The sequence below is a fragment of the Lagenorhynchus albirostris genome, chromosome X (genome assembly GCF_949774975.1).
Source record: "Lagenorhynchus albirostris chromosome X, mLagAlb1.1, whole genome shotgun sequence".
In the NCBI taxonomy this organism is placed as follows: domain Eukaryota; kingdom Metazoa; phylum Chordata; class Mammalia; order Artiodactyla; family Delphinidae; genus Lagenorhynchus; species Lagenorhynchus albirostris.
Window position 1 is genome coordinate 130,802,127 of NC_083116.1, and position 19,334 is coordinate 130,821,460.

A 19,334-nucleotide genomic window follows, 5' to 3' on the forward strand; every position below is an offset into this window, starting at 1 on the left:
CTGCAGCTATAATCTATCATCTGTGCCCTTGTCCATTTTCCGTCTATTATCTATCGACCTGTTATCTGTATCTGTTGTCTATATCATCTGTGTGTTTATCTATGTATCTATGATCAGTTTGTCATACATCTCTGTATCTATCGTCTGTCTGTGTATCTTATTTATCATCTATACACTTATTCTTTATCGTCTACGTATCTGTGTATTTTCTATTACCTGTCAGTCTGTCATATCTGTCTATCTATCTGTCTCTGTTTATCCATCCATCCATCCATCCTGTACTTTTATGGGTAACCGTCTGTCTCTGTTTATCCATCCGTCCGTCCTGTACTTTTATGGGTAAACTGAAGGTGCGTTGAGCAGCTTTCATTCTCCCTGCAGGAAATGTAATGAGTTGACGCACTCCTCCTTAAAGGACAGCTGTCGTTGGTCAGCCTGTCATGGCTTAACACGTTTCCCGGCTCTGTAAGACACTCTGGCAGGAACCGTGGGATTCCTGCAGTCCACTCTCCTCCCGGAACCTCTGAGGACTCAGCATGTCCAGCTCCTCACCCAGGAGAGCTGGGGGAGCATCACCCTGCCCTCAGTGCGTGGTGCCCTGGCTCCGCGGCTGGTGTGGCCCTCCCCGCTTCACACGCACTTGGCCGGAGAGCTACGCCATGCCTCTCGGGCCCGGGCAGCTGGCCCCGTGGCGGATGGGCTGAATGGCTGCAGGCCTGCCTGGGGTGGCTGGGGTCTCCCCAAGGAGGAGCCCGTTCCTGGGCTGTGGGCGGTGAAGCCCACGTGGCGGGTCTCCAGGTGGCAGAAGGACACGGGGGAGGTGCGGCCGCTGGGATGCAGTGACCGGCTCGCCTCCCTTCCCGCTGGCATCCGGGGTCTCGCGTGCCAGGCCACGGGGGCCAGTCCTGGGTCTGTGGTCAGCCTGGTTCAGGGCTGTCCCGCCGTGTACGGCCTCGCGAAGGAGCGCGGCCCGGGACAGCGGAGGTGGCGCACGCGCAGTGCCCGAGCCAGCGGCGAGCCTGCCTTGGTGGGTGTCTGGCGGCAGCAGGGACACCCCCTGGGAGGGGCTGGCAGTGGCCCTCCCAGGTCTTGTCCTGACCCCCCCGGCGAGGCGTTGGGATGGACTGGGAACGGGGAGGTGGATGAAGGGAAGAGCAGATGCGCAGTCGGGGGGTGGTGGGTGCAGGATGCACGTGCAGGAAGGCACGTCCGTACCGCTGGCGGCGCAGGGGGAGACCGCGCAGGGGGCCCCCAGCCCCGCCTTTCCTCCTCTGCCTCTGACCCTCTCGTGTGCACACCTCCGGGCGAGGTGGCGGGAGCGTGTTGCAGACTGAGCCTTTGTGTCCCCCCGGAATTCGTATGTGGAAGCCCTGACCCCCGAGGGGATGATGGTAGGCAGTGGGGTCTTTGAGAGGTGATTAGGGTTAGATAAGGCCATGAGGGTGGGGTTCCCGTGATGGGATTAGTGTCCTTATAGAAGAGGAAGAGACCAGAGCTCTCTCTCCACCACGTGAGAGCACCGGCAAGTATGCAGCTGTACAAACCAGGAGGAGAGCCTCTCTGGGAACTCATCTGCCCTGGCCGTGGTCTGCCTCCAGGCCTGTGAGAGGCACGTATCTGTTGTTTAAACCACCTTACCTGGGCTACTTTGTTATAGCAGCCAGTATTATTCATGGCTCTCCAGGGAAATGGAACCAACGGGGTATATCTAATATCTATGTAGATGGATAGATGATAGATAATAGATAGATGATAGGTAGGTAGATAATAGTTAGCTAGCTAGATGATAGATATGTAGATGATAGACATATGATAGGTAGATAGATGATATAGATAAATGTAGGTATTGGTTCTGTATCTCTGCAGAGCCCTGTGTAATACGTATATCTGTATCTTTATATCAGTATGTGTATATTGATTGATTGGAATTGACCTACACAATTCGGGAGACCAAGCAGTGCCACAGTCTGCCATCTGGAGCCCCAGGAAGGCCAGTGGCGTGTTCAGTCCGAGTCCTAAGCCCTGAGAACCAGGCACACAGGTGTCCAAGGGCAGGAGGAGATGGACATCCCAGCTCAAGGACAGAGAGACAGAGAATTCTCCTTCTGCCTTTCTGTTCTATTCAAGTGTCAACTGATTAGACGGGGCCCACCCTCCCTGGGGAGAGCCACCTGCTTTCCTCCATCCACCTGTTGAAATACTCATCTCGTCCAGAAACACCCTCCCAGACACATGCAGAGATCACGGTGCCCCAGCTCTCTGGGCTCCTGGTGGCCCAGCCAACTCGATGCGTACCTTCACTCATGGTGCAGCCCGCCCTGGCATGTAGAGCAGCTGAGTGCCGCAGGACGTGACCAGGGCTGCAGGCCTCAGCGGGCACAGCTCCTGGGTCCAGCTGACTCTCTCGCCCACGTGCTCAGGGGCGGCTGGGGGCCTCTTCAAACTGCCTGTTACCTCACCCAGCCCGCAGAGGGGGTGGGGCTTCTCTTCACACATAAAAGACTCCTGCTTAGAAAGGCCTCCGTCGGGTCCACGTGGAGGCTGTTTTCTCTCCCCCTGTCCGCGTTTACTCCTAGCATCCCTGGGGCTTCTCCCTACATGGCTCTTTCCTCTGCTGTTGGCCCTTCTAGCATAACCATTTTTATTTTTTTTTAAAATTATTTTATTATTTATTTTTAAAATTTTGGCCGTGCTCCGCAGCTTGCGGGATCTTAGTTCCCCGACCAGGGTTGGAACCCGTACCCCCTGCAGTGGAAGCGTGGAGCCCTAACCGCTGGACCGCGAGGGAAGTCCCATGGACCTCTTGTATTTCTCGGTTTGGAGGGAGTTGCCACAGGGTTTAGTGGCCACTGCGGGAGGGAAGGTTTAGGATCCACGCGGCTGACATCACGGGGCTGAAGAGCCGTGGGGCCCGTCAGCTGCCCCCAGCTCTTCCTGTCCCCCTGCTGTTGGTGGAAGCAGCCGTGCTTCGTGGCTGACACCTGCACTGGTTTCTCAAGCTGTGGAAACACGCCAGCATGAGAGGCGGCCGTCAGGTCCTCCTGCCACAAGGATGAGCCGTCATCCAGGCGATGGTACCATGCTGGCCTGAGCTGATGCCTTTTGCACGCTCCTCTGGTCCAGCTGGCCGGGTCCCTGCTTCCAGACGATGCCCAGCGGAAGCTAGTTAGGGCTCTCGGTTGCCTGAAAACTCATACTTTGTGCTGGCTAATTTTATCTCACTGTGGCTGGGCTGTGGACCCAGCTTTGCGGTCAAACGCTGGTCTAGAGGTTGCTGGGAAGATATTTTTTAAGATGAGGGGAACGTTGGGACTTCCCTGGTGGTGTAGGGGTTAGGACTCTGTGCTTCCACTTCAGGCGGCACGGGTTCGATCCCTGGTTGGGCAACTAAGATCCCGTATGCCCCGTGGCACGGCCAAAAAAAAAAAAAAAAAAAAAGATGAGATAAACATTGAAATCATGCAGCAACATGGATGGACCTAGAGATGATCGTACTGAGTGAAGTAAGTCAGAGAAAGACAAATATATCACTTATATGTGGAATCTAAAATATGATACAGATGAACTTCTGTACAAAACAGAAACAGACTCACAGACACAGAAAACAAACTTATGGCTACCAAAGGGGAAAGGGAGGGATAACTAAGGAGTTTGGGATTCACAGATGTACACTACTCTATATAAAATAAACAACAAGGATTTACTGTAGAGCACGGGGAACTGTATTCAATGTCTTGTCAAAAACTACAATGGAAAAGAATCTGAAAAAATATATCACTGAATCACTCTGCTGTCCACCGGAAACCAGCACCACATTGTAAATCAACTACAATTAAAAAAACATTGACACCAGGAGACTTTGACATAACCAGATTGTCCTTCACAATGTGGGTGGGCCTTGTCCAATCAGTTGAAGATCTTAGGAGAAAAAAAGACTGAGGTTCCTCAAGGAAGAGGGAATTCTGCTTCCACATGGTCGTGGGACTCAACCTGTAACCTCAGCTCTCCCTGGGTCTCCAGCCTGCTCGTCTACCCTTCAGATTTTGGGGTGCCCCCTCTACACATCTGTGGTTGCATGAACCAATTCCTTCAAATAATCTCTCTGTCTCTTTCTGTCTCCCTTTCTCTTTCTGTCTGTGCTTCCTGTTGGTCCATTTCTCTGGAGGGACCCATAACTAAACATACTTTATGTCCATGGGTGGCACTACAAGAAAGTCAGTTAGAGTTGGGGGTGCAAGGAATACAGGAGCCAAGCCCCTCCCAGTCATGAGAGGACATGTCAAAAAAAATTTCATTTCCTCATGCTGACGGACTTAACTGCCAAGCGTCTTCCCCTCGTGTAAAACACCCAAGCTGTGGTCACCCCACTCGCTGTCAGTTTTAAACATTTCCTTGTCATTGAATTCTGCTTCTCAGATGCGAATTGTTTTTTTCACAATTCAGCAAATGTAGTTTTCATAAACCCTTCTTAAAGAAACTGTAAGTCTTAGTTCTGCGTAATCGATCGTTGAACAGAGAAAATATTTAACTGTGTAGTTTAGATTAAACGATATTGGCAATTATTGTTACAAAATAAAATGGTCATATTCTAAAGCTATCAATATGAAAATGACATTACTAACCAAAGCTGTCAGGAAAAATGAAATAGGATAAGAAATTCAGATAAGTATTGCAATTTTCTCATTCTTTAAAGATAAAAATTAAAAATGTCACATTAATTTAATAATACAAGTAATAGATACATAAACAATGATCAAGGTATGGAAGTAAACCCTAAGCCAACATGATACTGATGCCTGCTGTCTGCTGTCATTAGTCTTCCTTTTTTCATTCTTTGAAAACTTTCTTGGATTTTTCATTTATTTAAAAAAAATTAAATTTTTTAATTGAAGTATCGTTGATTTACAATGCTGTGTTTCAGGTGTACAGCAAAGTGATTCAGTTTTATATTCAGTTACATATATATATATATATTCTTTTTCAGATTCTTTTCTCATATAGGTAATTATGAAATATTGAGTATACTTCCCCGTACTATACAGTAAATCCTTGTTGGATAAAGAAGATGTGGTACATATATACAATGGAATATTACTCAGCCATAAAAAAGAATGAAATCATGCCATTTGCAGCAACATGGGTGGACCTAGAGATGATCATACTGAGTCAAGTTAGACAAATATCATGTGATATCACTTACATGTGGAATCTAAAATAATGATACAAATGAACTTAAACAGAAATAGTCACAGACAGAACAATTTACGGTTGCCAAAGGGGAAGGGGGGAGGATAAATTAGACTGGGATTAACATATACACGTTGCTATATACAAAACAGATGAACAACAGAGGCCATTATTAGTGGACATGCTTTTTTTTTTTGCTGTGAACATTTGATTTATTTCCCTATAACGTTAATACTCTTTAACCATCATCCTACATCACATACAACTTTGTATCCTGTTTTGGTGTTTTGTTTTTTTTTCACTGCATCATTTCTCTGTGGTCTACTGAAAACCAAGTATAAGTGACTGCAAAATTCTTGCCTCTGTTTTTTTGGTCACTTGCATAAGGTTCTAAACAGTGTTTACCATGTAACGCGTGATCGCTTTACAGGTGATTCCCTCTTAGTTATTCATACCCCCTTAATATCACATTTCTTTTCTTCCCTAACTTTACTGAGGCAGATTGACCTGTAACTCTGTGGATGCTTCGTGATGGACATGCTTAAATAGACTTGTGCAAAGCTCAGGGCACGCTCCGAAGGTGCTGGTGGTTTAATTCTCCCGTGAAGAATCCAGGCACTTTTTCATGCATCTTTACCGGGAGCCGTGGGTGTCCCCAGACTCCGATGGGCTGGGATAATTTCTGGGGAGCGCCTGTTTTCCTACCAGCCCTGGACGGCCTCGGAGTCCTGGGTGGTGGCTGCTGAGGCCACCCCATCACCAATTTGTTTGTTTGTTTTGGGCCACACGTTGCAGCACGTGGGGTTCTAGTTCCCCGACCAGGGATGGAACCCGTGCCCCCTGCCTTGGAAGCGCGGAGTCTTACCCACGGGACCGCCGGGGAAGTCTGAACGCATCACTCATTTTGACCCCCCGCCCCCAGCACTTCTGTCGAGGCTGATGCCTGGGCCCGGCTTCTCGGAGTTAACGTCCTGGGTTTTAGGTCTCCCACCTCCAGCCCACATGAGCCCCCTTCTCACGGAGGAACTCCCGGGACCTCTACACACCCACGCCTCCCCCGCGGTCCGTGATTCAGCACGGTCTTCTACCATGTTGAGCGGCTGTACTGAGATTTCATCCAGCATTAAATCATACAATTCAGTACAGTGTTCAGTGGACCTGCCTCCTGGTGCTTGGCTTATGGCTTATGCCACCCATCCCCGAAAGCATGAACTCGTGCTCTCTAGAGGGATCTGGACAACATGACATGCGCATGGCCTCCCTGGACCCAGCATCACTTATTGTGACACAGTATCATTCCTCACGCCATTGCTCGTAGGACTGAGTCACTTTTTTCTTTTATAAATTTATTTTATTTACTTATTTTTGGCTGCGTTGGGTCTTCGTTGCTGCACGCGGGCTTTCTCTAGTTGCGGCGAGTGGGGGCTACTCTTCATAGTGGTGCCCGGGCTTCTCATGGTGGTGGCTTCTCTTGTTGCGGAGCACGGGCTCTAGGGCGCAGGCTTCAGTAGTTGTGGCACGTGGGCTCAGTCGTTGTGGCTCACAGACTTAGTGGCTCCGCGGCATGTGGGATCTTCCCGGACCAGGGCTCGAACCCGTGTCCCCTGCACTGGCAGGTGGATTCTTAACCACTGTGCCACCAGGGAAGTCCCCTAAGTAGCTTTCTAATGTAGGGTCTGGATGTCTTTCTAGATTGTTTCCTTTTCTGCCAATCTCGCTTTAGGATTGATACATAGATGATATGATGTATTCATATACTAAGCTTTCCCATCAGTGCCCCCCCTCGCCTCTCCAGTCTTAATGCTTCTAGATCAATCTATCCCTGGGATGAATGGCCATCCTGTTCCTGTTCCCTGGTCACCAAACAGGGCACAGGCTGGTATGGTGTCCAAAGGGCCTGATGGCGGCTTTGTCTGGAAAGGTTGCTTCCCATCATCTGTCTGTCAGGCAGGTCTCACTAGTGAGACTTTTATGCTTCTTAATTATCGACACAGCCATTCTTAAGGACCTCCGTGATGCTGCGTGTCAGGAAAACATATTCCTGGGGCCAGCTGACTTGGAGGTTCAGCTACACGTCCTTTTAAATTATTCTGTCAATTTTGAGGACTCTTGAGACAAGTGCACACACACATGCCTCAGATGGTAGGAGGTCCATGAAAGGGTGGCTTATAGATGTCCTTCTTCATTTGTGAGAAGAATACCAGACTTTCCAAGTCCCCGCCCATCCCCCATTATTCACGATTAAGCAAGGTGTTTCCCCCATTTTAAGCTGAGAAATAATTCACCATACAGTACACCCAGTAAATGGCGCCATTCAGTGGTTTTTAGTACATTTGCAGAGTTGTACAAACACCGTTGCTGTGTTATTTTAGAACATTTTAAAAACCACTTCCCAAGGGGATCCCTGTACCAGTTACCTGTCACTCCCCACTCCTGTTTCCTCCCCAGGTCCTCTGTCTCCATGCGTTTGCCTATTTGAGTATTTCATATACACTGAGTCATGGCATATATGCTCTTTCTGGGTCTGGCTTCTCCCGCTGAGCATCATGTGTTCAAGGTCCACGGACACTTGGGCTGTTCTCACTTTTCTGGTTACTGTGAATCACGGTGCTCTGAGCGTTCATCGCACGTATCTGAGTGGATACGTGTTTTCATTTCTCCTGGATAGATTGATACCTAGGAGTGGCGTAGCTGGGCTATTGTATCTCCATGTGTACCCCTTTGAAGAATCGCCAGGCTCTTTTCCAAATTGGTTCCTGCAATTTACATCCCCACCAGCAGTGGAGGAGGGTTCCGATTTCTCTAGGTCCTTACCAACTTCGTTATTTTCTGTTTCTTTCTTTCTTTCTTCTTCTTTTAAATGGTGTGGGTTTTTTTTGTGGTAAAAGTCACATCACATGATATAAAACATACCGTGTGGCTTTGATTTACGTTTCGCTAATGCTCTCTTCAAAGAGGTATGTGGTTATTTCCCAGTGGAGCACAGGAGCAAAGATTTAAGGAGTGAAGAAATGAATTGACCACCCACGTGCTCTTGGAAAGAATTCAAGGTGGCTTAGGCGTGTCTGTGGAAGACAGGAAACACGGAACAGAGACCAAAGTCCAGAAACCTGGTAGATGAGGGACGAGGTGGTGGTGCTGCTATAGCCTGGGCTTAGCAAACCCCTGTACCTGGTGTCCACTTTGTCCCGTGACAGCGGGCAGTCCTGGCGGGGGGTCCAGCTCTCAGTATTTGATAAAAGGACCAGGCACGGGGTCATCCCCAATTCAAAAGGGAGCCGGAAGCCTCGGGTCAGTTCACAACAACTGGACAGGGGCCAAGGAGGCGGAGTTCTTTGTTTTGCTCTTCACTTTAGTTCTTTTCTCTTTTAAGAAGAGGCTATATTACATGGCATTAGTGTAGACTTTTTAAAAAAAGTCCCTGGGAATTCCCTGGCGGTCCAGTGGTTAGGACTCGGCGCTCTCACTGCTGAGGGCCTGGGTTCAGTCCCTGGTCGGGGAGCTAGGATCCCGCAAGACGTGTGGCATGGCCGAAAAAACCAGTTCCTGCTTTGAGATAATTGTAGGTTCACGTGCAGTTGTGAGGAATGAAGCAACACTTGACCTGTTTTTCTCCCAGGGTTACCCGCTTGCAGCACGGCCGTACCCCATCCCAGCCTAGATGTTGACTTGGGTGCAATGCAATGCTTTCAGATTTCCCTGTTCTAACTTGTATTCACTCGTGTGTGTACAATCCTGTTGCATGGGTGGCTTTGAGAATCCGCCATCACGGTCAAGCCACAGGGCAGTTCTGTGACCCCAAGATCCCTGGCGTGGCCCATCTCCTTCCCACACCAACCCCCCCCCCCGTCCTTCACCCCGGCAGCCACTAATCTGTGCTCTATAATGCTGTCACTTCAAGACTGTCATAGAAATGGAGGCATACACAATGGAACCCTTTTGAAACGGCTCTTTTTCTCCCCACTCGGCGTAATTCCCCAGAGATCCACCCACCTTGTTGCTAGAACACTGTGCCTTTCTTTTGAATAACACCTGTGAAATGACAGTCACACTAAAGATCTTTCTTTTACGAACAAGGCTGCAGTGAATATTTTTGTTCCTGTGTCTCTGCAGACCTGTGGGAGTATGTCTGTGGCATGAAATTCTTAGAAGTAGAATTGCTACGTAGGGAACATGCACGTCCACTCTAGACCCCCTCCAACTCACCTCCTAAAAGATACAGTCTCGGTGGAAAATTGACTGAATGTGCAAACGGGGGCATTGCCATCCTGGATGGGACGGAGCTGTTCTTATTGATGAAACCTACTAACTTCCTTTGCTTTTATTTTCTTTAAGGAGGAGTGAGTTCCAACATCCTGTTACATATCTGTATTGGTTAAATCCTTGTTCATTTCCTTTTTCTCTCTTTTTGGGAAGGTACAAGTTCGGGTGAGGCACCCGTGAGGCCAAACAAGCCGAGGCGTCGGAGTTTGGAGCAGAGAAAGGTTTATGGCAGGGTCCTGCAAGGAGACTGTGGCTTGTGCCCCCAGACCCCCGAACTCCCCGAAGGGTTTCAGCAAAGCATTTTTAATGCAAAGGTGAAGGAAGGGTGTGGGTGGTTATTGCAGACTTCTTGGTGCGGGAATCCTTTGTCCACGAAAGTCAGGTCACAGTGTTCCTGTTAACCCTCAAGAAAACCAATGTTATTCACTGTTGTGCAACTTTTTCTCGCTCTATGAATGGAAAGGCGTTCCACCCTTAAAGGTCAGAGCCTTGAGAAAGGGCTATCCTGTATATTTCAGGCGATGGGCAACATTCTGAACTCAAAGCAAAAGAATACAAAAGTTAAAGTAGAAGAAACAGACCTAATGTGGAGTCAGATGTGTTCTTCTCCGTTACCCTTGGAGCTGGCTCTAATGTGCAGTGAGCTCGGTGTACAGAGAGCTGTCGTTTTGCCATTTTTCCCAAGCGCTGGCCATCACTGAGGCATGAGGTCAGCACTCCAAGTTAGACGCTTCAAACAGAACCAAGAGCGGAGAGCGTTCTAAACATAGTCTGGAAGGGACCTGTCTCCCGGCACCCTGCAAACATCGTGCCGTTTGCCAGGATCTCAGTTGCCTTTCTTCTTGCGGTGCGTGGTGCCAAGATCTCAGTTGCCTTTCTTCTTGCGGTGCGTGGTGACCCAGAAACAAATCCAGGGGCGAGTAGCTTCGTGCTGCAGCGTTGGACCCAGAGGCTGTGGAGCTGAGCTGAGTGGCTTTGGGAGGAAAGGAGCAGGCGAGAGCCTTGTCGTGGTGCGGCTTGTAGGTACCCATCTGGGACGGGGCAGCTGGCGACACGGGTCCCAGTCACCACACGGGTCCCAGGCCCGGCCGGTGCGCTTGGGATCAGCTTACATTGGAGTTGGCAGAGCGCTTTCTCTGACGTCTGTCGGACAGGAGCTGACAGGTCAGAGTTGGTGTTGAACCCAGGATCAAAGCCGTGCACGGTGTGGGGAGGAGAGGGTGGCGGTGGAGGTGATGTACGGGGATCCCGTGGAGCTGTTTGCAGCTAGATTTCCGGGGGAAGTGTGGAAGGAATGTGCATTGCAGCTGACCCGTGTCGGGGAGATAAGGGGGGCAGAGAGGGCCCGGGTCACCTGCCCTCCTAGGGAGCTCCCTCCAGCCAGGCTGGTGTGTCCTCGCGTGGAGGTACGTGTGTGTGCAGGTGTACGCCCCTGGTTAGGGTTTGAATCACGCCTCCTCCCCCACCCCCACCCCGTACTGTAATCTTATTTGGAAATAGGGTCTCTGCAGATGAGCAACTTACGGTGAGGTCACTTGGGTGAGGGCGCAGCCAGCAGGACTGGGGGCCTAGAAAAAAGGGGAAGTGTGGACACAGAGATGCTGAGAAGCAGGACCCTGGGAGGACACAGAGAAGACGGCCATCGACACGCCGAGGAGAGGGGCCTGGGGCAGACGTTCCCTATAGGCTGACAAAATGAGGACGTGTGCTCTGCAGAGACCACCCAGGATGTGCCTGGACAGTTGTTGGCTGAAACACCCCCCATCTCAGCAGAAACGCCGTCAGCTTGGATGGAAGATAAATAACGCACATGCTTGCAGTGTAAGCACGTCCCAGATATTGCATGGGCTGTACTTAAACCAAAAATTGCTCATTGCTTGTCGTAAATTATATCTCTATCTCTATCTTTTTAACTATATATGTATCTGTGTATCTATCATCTACCTACCTGAGCTATCCATTTATGTATTCTCAGTCTGTTTATATCCATCTGTTATCTGTCATTTACCTATCATCTATCAATCTATCATCTATGTATGTATGTATGTGTCCAACCGTCTTTATCTATCGATCTATGTATCTTTCTATCATCTTTCAAGCTATCATCTATATCATCTTTCAAGTTATCCTGTATCTGTCTGTCTGTTGATATCTATCTATCTATGTGTCTATCAATGGAGAGATTCATTTTAAGGAATTGGCTCATGTAATTATGGGGTCTAGCAGGTCCTAAATCTTCAGAGTGGGCCGGCAGGCTGGAAACCCATGGAAGACTTGCAGTTTGAGTCTAAAGGCCGTCAGGAGGCAGAATTCCCTCCTCCTTGGAGAATCTCAGCCTTTGTTCTATTGAGGCCGTCAACGGATTAGACGAGGCCCACCCACACCAGAGAGGGCAGCCTGCTTTCCTCAAAGCCCCTTGATTTAAATGTTCATCTCATCCAATAAAACACTGTCACGGAAACACCCAGAATAATGTCTGACCACATATCTAGACCCCGTGGCCCAGCCAGTTCGACACGTAAGATTATCCCAGGAGCTGTGACGGCCATGCAACCAGGGAGCACGTGTGATAGGATTCTTCTCTCAGCTGAAGCCAGAGGGAGACGCAGCTCCCATACCAGGCAGGCCACTGGGATTCGACAGCCTGACACTTGGACTGTTTCTGGGTGGGCGAGTCAGCTTCTTGCTTTGGAAGTCAGCTCTCCGGGACAGGTGGGGACTGGCCCACGTCCGGCCTGGGTGCCCAGCATCAGGGCGGTGGTCTCGTTCTCAGCACACGTTAGAGGAATGATTCCCTTGACCTCACATCCGGTGCCTTCTGCCCGGTCATTCCTCCGCCCAGCCTCCCTGGCGTGCTCCTGCCAATTTCCTCCTTTGCTGCCTGGCCTCCCACGGCTGTTTGAATCACGTGGACCCCTCTGCAATCCCAGGATGCAGGTGACGCAGATGCAAAGACTAGCCTCCGGGATCCGGGAGGGGCAGCCTCTCTCCTGGGCGTCTCTCGCTTCTTGTGGCCAATGCCCTACGCCCGATTCAGAGTCCTCTGAGTGCTGTCCACCTGCAAGGAGGAAACTAGACCTTACTCATGTCGGAGGGGGTATTAATGCCTTCGCTGGGTTTTCCCGTGGCCACTTCTCAGCAATAGACGTGGGGGTAGAGGCGAGATTTTCAGATGTTGCAGGTGCTGACGGAAGCGTGTCTACATCGGATCTTTTCACTTGACATGTCTTTTTTAAAAAAGTAAATTTATTTTTTATTTATTTTTGTCTGCGTCGGGTCTTCGTTGCTGCACGCGGGCTTTCTCTGGTTGTGGCGAGCGGCGGCTACTCTTCATTGCAGTGTGCGGGCTTCTCATTGCGGTGGCTTCTCTTGTTGCGGAAAACGGGCTCTAGGCACGCGGGCTTCAGTAGCTGTGGCGCGTGGGCTCTAGAGCGCAGGCTCAGTAGTTGTGGCGCACGGGCTTAGTTGCTCCATGGCATGTGGGATCTTCCTGGACCAGGGCTCGAACCCGTGTCCCCTGCATTGGCAGGCGGATTCTTAACCACTGCGCCACCAGGGAAGTCCTGACCTTTCTTTTTAATGAAGTATTCCATTCCTTTCTGGGTGTGGACCGAGGGGTTTGTTTGGAACCCTCCTTGACAGGGAAACAGAAACTCTCTCTCTGTTCTTTTCAATTCTGGTGGGAGGGACCAAGAGAATTAAGGACCTTTGTTCTTTATTTTAAAATTTAATTTAATTTTTTATTATTTTTTCAAAGTGTAGTTGATTTACTATGTTGTGTTAGTCTCAGGTGTACAGCAAAGTTATTTTATATATATTATATAACATATATAATATTGATACTTGTTATTTATATATATATTCCTTTTCAGATTCTTTTCCCATATAGGTTATTACAGAATATTGAGTAGAGTTTCTTGTGCTATCCAGTAGGTCCTTGTTGTTTATCTATTTTATATATAGTAGTGTGTATGTTAATCCCAAACTCCTAATTTATCCCTCCCTTTCCCCTTTGGTAACCATAAGTTTGTTTTCTATGTCTGTGAGTCTGTTTCTGCTTTTTTTGTTTGTTTGTTTGTTTGTTTGTTTGTTTTGCGGTACGCGGTCCTCTCACTGCTGTGGCCTCTCCCGTGGCGGAGCACAGGCTCCGGACGCGCAGGCTCAGCGGCCATGGCTCACGGGCGCAGCCGCTCCGCGGCACGTGGGATCTTGCCGGACCGGGGCACGAACCCGTGTCCCCTGCATCGGCAGGCGGATTCTCAACCAGTGCGCCACCAGGGAAGCCCTGTTTCTGCTTTGTAGATAGGTTCATTTTTGCCATATTTTAGATTCCACATATAAGTGGTATCATATGGTATTTGTCTTTCCTTTTCTGACTTCACTTAGTATGATGATTTCTAGTTGCATATATATATGACTATCATTTTTACATAAATAAAATAGAAAATAAAATATGTGAATATAAAATAAATATATTTATAAATATTATAAATATTTACGTAATATATAAATATATAATTTATAAATCTTACAAGTAATGTGAACATTATAAATAAATATTATAAATATAAACATGTATAACATAAATATTTGCATAGTATAATATGTAAACATTATAAATATAAAATATTTAATATCATAAATATTACTTATATTGACAAATATTTATGTTAAAATAAAAGTATCATTTATTTTCATATTGTCTCTTATCATTAAATAATACATCCTATTTGCTGTTATCTTTTTTACTTGTTTTACATTATTAAATATTTTTTATGTATTAAATATGTTAAACATATTTAAATATATTAAAATAAATATGTAAAATATGTAACATTTGAGATATAGAAACATAATTTTACTTAGGATAAGACTATAGCATAGATACTATTTATAAATATCTAAATAGGAACAAACATTTCATTTATATTTATATAAGAATATATTTTACACATATATTTTTATTTCTTTTTCTTTTCCTTAGCAGTGGTGTGAAAAAACTCCTGGGCAGCAAGTGTGTTGCAGGTTGCGAAAGTTTGGGGACCAGTGTTGTATTCTACTTGGTCTTAACTGTTCAGTGTCTCCCGTAACCTCGCTTTGAGATGAAAGTTCAGGCTGCCGACGAGGCTTCTGTGGTCGTCCTTTGGTCTTTGTCTTCTTTTTGGCCCTGCCGCGTGGCTTGCGGGATCTTAGTTCCCTGACCAGGGACTGAACCCAGGTCCCTGGCAGCGAGAGCCCCAAGTCCTGACCACTGGACCACTGGGGACTTCCCCGTCCGTTGCCTCTTCTGTGGAACACCGGGAGCTGTAAGGTGTCGCCTCCAGCCCAAGACCCCAGCGTGCACGTGTGCTCACGGCGCACGGTCGGCACAGCACAGTGCCCCACACGCATTCAGCAGCTGTTGGTCTGCATTTTCAGGAGGGACAGGTGGATGCCAGGGGGACAAGAAAAGTTGAGTTGGGTCCTCCCTAAGGCTCCCCGCCCTGCAGCGCGGTGCTGGAACCCTTCTCTGTAAACGCCGGGAGCCTAGGAAAACAGCACTTTTATTAATCCGGCTCACCTGCCCAGGAACTAAACCCGCACGCGGTTGGAATCCCCTTAGTAGAATCAAGCCTGGGTGTCTGGGAACTTTGTGGGGCGCCCGAAGGACTCATTTGGGGTTTCTGCGAAGGACGTGCTCTTTCTGATGGACGTGGCGATGGGGAATATTCCCCGGGCGTGGCGGAGGAGTGGCGGTCCTCCGCGCCTCCCGGAAGATACCGCTGCCCCTGCATCCCTCTCGGGGCTTTTCTTTGTAGGGTTGTTGCTTCATGTTACCGGCAGCAACGCCTTACTGCAGCGCTGGACAACAGGTTGTCCCCACTTATTGGAAGGATTTTCTAACAAGTGGATCAAACCTGACTCCTGGCCAACAGGTGGAATTACCACTTGAGCTTGGCCCGCTCGGGGCTGCTCAGTGTCCCCTGTGTGATGTGGAGACCCAGGATGGGCTAGGATACCCCGTTGTAGGGATGGAGGATGCCCCACTGTATGCAGGTATGGCAGGGGGTTTATCCATCCTTCTTTACGGAGAGACAGGTGCTGCCCTGAGGAACCTTGGCTTTACGTTGGCAACCGGCCTTGTCTCTCCATGGCAGATTCCTAGACGTGATTTTTCGAGATCAAACGATGGAAGCACATGTAATTGCACTAGATATTACCCATTTCCCCCAATGGGGACTGTGCTGTTTTGCACTCCTGCCCACGCTGTAGGTGAGAGAAACGAGGCTGTTGAAGTCTTTGAACTTCCGCCAACCTGATGGGTGTCATGGCATCTAGCAGTTTTCGTTAACTATTAACATTTCTCTTATTAGGTGTAAACTTGGGCATGTGTTTTTAAGGGCCATTTCAGTATGTTTTTTTTTTGTGGTGCGCGGGCCTCTCACTGCTTTGGCCCCTCCCGTTGCGGAGCACAGGCTCCGGACGCGCAGGCTCAGTGGCCATGGCTCACGGGCCCAGCCGCTCCGCGGCATGTGGGATCTTCCCGGACCGGGGCACGAACCCGTGTCCCCTGCATCGGCAGGCGGACTCTCAACCACTGCGCCACCAGGGAAGCCCTCAGTATGTTTTTATATCAACAAATGCTTTTGCCCTTCTTCTCTGTAGAGTTTTTTTTTTTTTCTTCTTCTTCTTGATTTTTAAGAACTCTTTATATACTCGGAAAATAGCCCTTTCAATGTGACTTTGCTTATGGTGTTGTTTTAATTTTAATTTTTTGGTAGGATTTTTTTTCTCTTTCTTTTTTTTTGGCCACGCCTCCTGGCTTGTGGGGTCTTAGTTCCCAGACGGGGATGGAACCCGCGCCCCCTGCATTGGGAGCGTGGACTCTTAACCACTGGACCGCCAGGCAAGTCCTTATGGTGTTTTTGGTTTTTTTTTTTAAACTGTGTACACTTTTTTTAGGAGTGAAATTGGTCTATTTATTCTTCTCAGTATCGAGTTAGAATTAGGAAGGTGTTTCCTACTCTGAGGTTGAGAATAAATTTGTCCCTGCTTTCTTTGAATATTTTCATTGTTTAGCTTTTTTCCTCTTGGAGTTCATTTTGATGTGTCCTGGGAGGTATGGATCTCATTTCATCTGTTTTCAGAGGTCTTTTGAGATGTCCCCACACCATTTATTAAGAAGTTTATCTTTTCGGGCTTCCCTGGTGGCGCAGTGGTGGAGAGTCTGCCTGCCGATGCAGGGGACACAGGTTCGTGCCCCGGTCCGGGAAGATCCCACGTGCCGCGGAGCAAAAAAAAAAAGTTTATCTTTTCTAGACAACAAACTAGTGGTTACCAGTGGGGGAGGAAAGGGGGGAAGGGAGAGATAGGGGTAGGGGATTAAGAGGTACAAACTGCTGTGTATGAAATAAGTAAGCTACTGGGACTTCCCTGGCCATCCAGTGGATAAGACTCCACACTTCCACTGCAGGGTGCATGGGTTCCATCCCTGGTCGGGGAACTAAGATCCCGCATGCTGTGTGGCACGGTCAAAAAAAAAAAAAAAAAAGAGCTACAAGGATATATTGTATAGCACAGGGAATACAGCCAATATTTAATAATAACTATAAATGGGGTAGAACCTTAAGATATTGTGAATCACTATGTCGTACACCTGAAACTTATAAAATATTGTATAGCAACTCTACTTCAATAAAAAACGTGTAAAAAAAGTGAAATAAAGGAGACAGGGAAAATACAGAATTCATCTTTGCCACCTTGGTCCTATAGGAGCTTTAGCTCCTAGGACTAGCCAATTCCTACGGATAGCAAATAACTGAGCTGTAAACGTGCTTCTCAAATACAAAGCTACCCACCCAGATGCACACCCCACCCCCTGCTCTAAGGGGCTCTCATACTCGGGGCCACCATCCACCTGCCCTCATGCCCCCCCAGGGCAGGTACCAGACAACAGGGACAGTCCCCGCAGCCAGGACCTGATGAAATTATTCACAGCAGCCCATCCTAACCCTGCTCACCTGTTCCTTCCTGCAGGGCTCTCGTCTGGTTTCCCCCTTTCCCTTCGCCTCCTGACCGACCCTGGTGCCTCCCCGTGTAACCCTGCATGGTGTGTTGCGCCCCCTCCTCTTGGGAACTGTGAGTGGTCATCCGTCTTCTCAATATTGGTCGTCTCCTGACCTGTTGGCCTCACCCCATACTTGAAGAATAATAAAACCTACACTTTATCCTTCCTTCCTCCCTCCCTCTCTCTTTCTTTCTTTCTTCTTTTTTATTTTTACATCACAATACACCCTTTTTATTTTGGTCACACGTTGCACAGTACAATTTTAAAATGGAGTCAAAAAGAGAAGTCTGACCTTTAGTAAAGCATTATTTCATCTTGTATAATAACATGTTATTGACACTTTGGGTAGTTTAAGATTTTATTTAGACACAGTAAAGTTTATTTTATTGACGTATAGTTGATTTACAACATGTTTATTTCCGCTCTACAACAAAGTGATTCCGTTATACATACATATACATTCTTTTCCACATTCTTTTCCATGATGGTTTATCCCAGGATATTGAATATAGTTCCCTGTGCTCCACAGTAGGACTTGTTGTTTATGCATTCTATATATAATAGTTTGTACCTGCTAACCCCAAACTCCCAATCCATCCCTCCCCCAATCCCTGCCCCATGGGCCACCACGAGTCTGTTCTCTCTGTGTGTGAGTAGAAACAGTCAATTTTACACCGTCACGTAAACGTATATTCTCATATGTTTTGCATATGTGTAGGTTCATGCAAAGGTACATGGTTAAAGGAGTCATCATGTTCTCCGTTTTTATGAGATACTCTGTATTCTCATGTGGTCTTCAGACTTTGTAGAAAACGGGGCCGTCCCTCCGTAACAAGCAATTTCCTAACTACATTTGAGAAAATGCATACGAGTATAAAACCTGCACTTTACAGCACAACCAACATGGTCCGAGAGGATTAACCCAGGACTCTCACCCACAGCCGTCAACGATAGACGCTCTCTGGAGCTCTCTGCAGACCATTTTGGCGGCGTTAATTCCTGCAAAGGATTCGTCGGGGACCGAGCAAGGATTTATCAGGTGGCTTTACCAGGCTGTCCTCATTCAGGGCAACTGCACTGTATGACACTCGTGCGTCCCGAGCCTGTAGGAATATTCAGAAGAGCAAACCCACAAATATCAAACCGCAGCTCCCGTTGGCCTCACGCCCTCTTCTGCGACTTCATTCTCATCAGTGTGTGCTCTGCCGCTAAACCTTTACCTCGGTTTCTTTTTCTTTTCTCCTGCAGTTTTCCCCCGACAACTCGAGCGTGTTGCTATAGTGACCGGCGGGACTGATGGCATTGGATATGCGACAGCGAAGCATCTGGCCAGACTGGGCATGCACGTCATCATAGGTGATGATTCACTTCTACAACTCCTCATGTCTCAGAGCGAGCGGGAGATACGCAGCTATTGCTCCTACGTGTATGGAAATATTGATGTGCTTCCAGATCCAACAAGGGCAGAAGGCGTAAGGGTGAATACTCAGAACTGAAAGAGACAGGAAATTGTGTTGCGCTTTTATTTTGGACAGGAGTCGAGGTTCTGCTGTGATGGGGATCATATATTTTTTTCCCTGTGTGATTCACTGCAGTAAACAACAATAACTGTGAATTAGTTTGCCAGCCCTCTCCTAGCAAATCATAGGACAAACTGGGTGGATTAAACAACAAACATTTTTCCTGTCCCAGTCCTGGAGGCTGGAATCTGAGATCCAGGTGTGGGCAGGGCTGGTTCCTGCTGAGGCCTCTCTCCTTGCCGTGTAGACGGCCGTCTTCTCCCTGTGTCCTCCCAGGGTCGTCCCTCTGTGTGTGTCTGTGTCCTGATCGCCTCTTC

At 48.1% G+C, this 19,334-nt stretch overlaps 1 protein-coding gene across 1 annotated transcript in view; it reads left to right on the plus strand.

The window, feature by feature from the left end:
- The window catches only part of DHRSX (dehydrogenase/reductase X-linked), a 188,572-nt gene that overhangs the window by 14,179 nt on the left and 155,059 nt on the right, over positions 1–19,334 (plus strand). Inside the window, exon 2 of the mRNA XM_060138412.1 lies at positions 18,746–18,853. Coding sequence (XP_059994395.1) covers positions 18,746–18,853 — 108 coding nt within the window. The remainder of the gene's footprint in view (positions 1–18,745; positions 18,854–19,334) is intronic.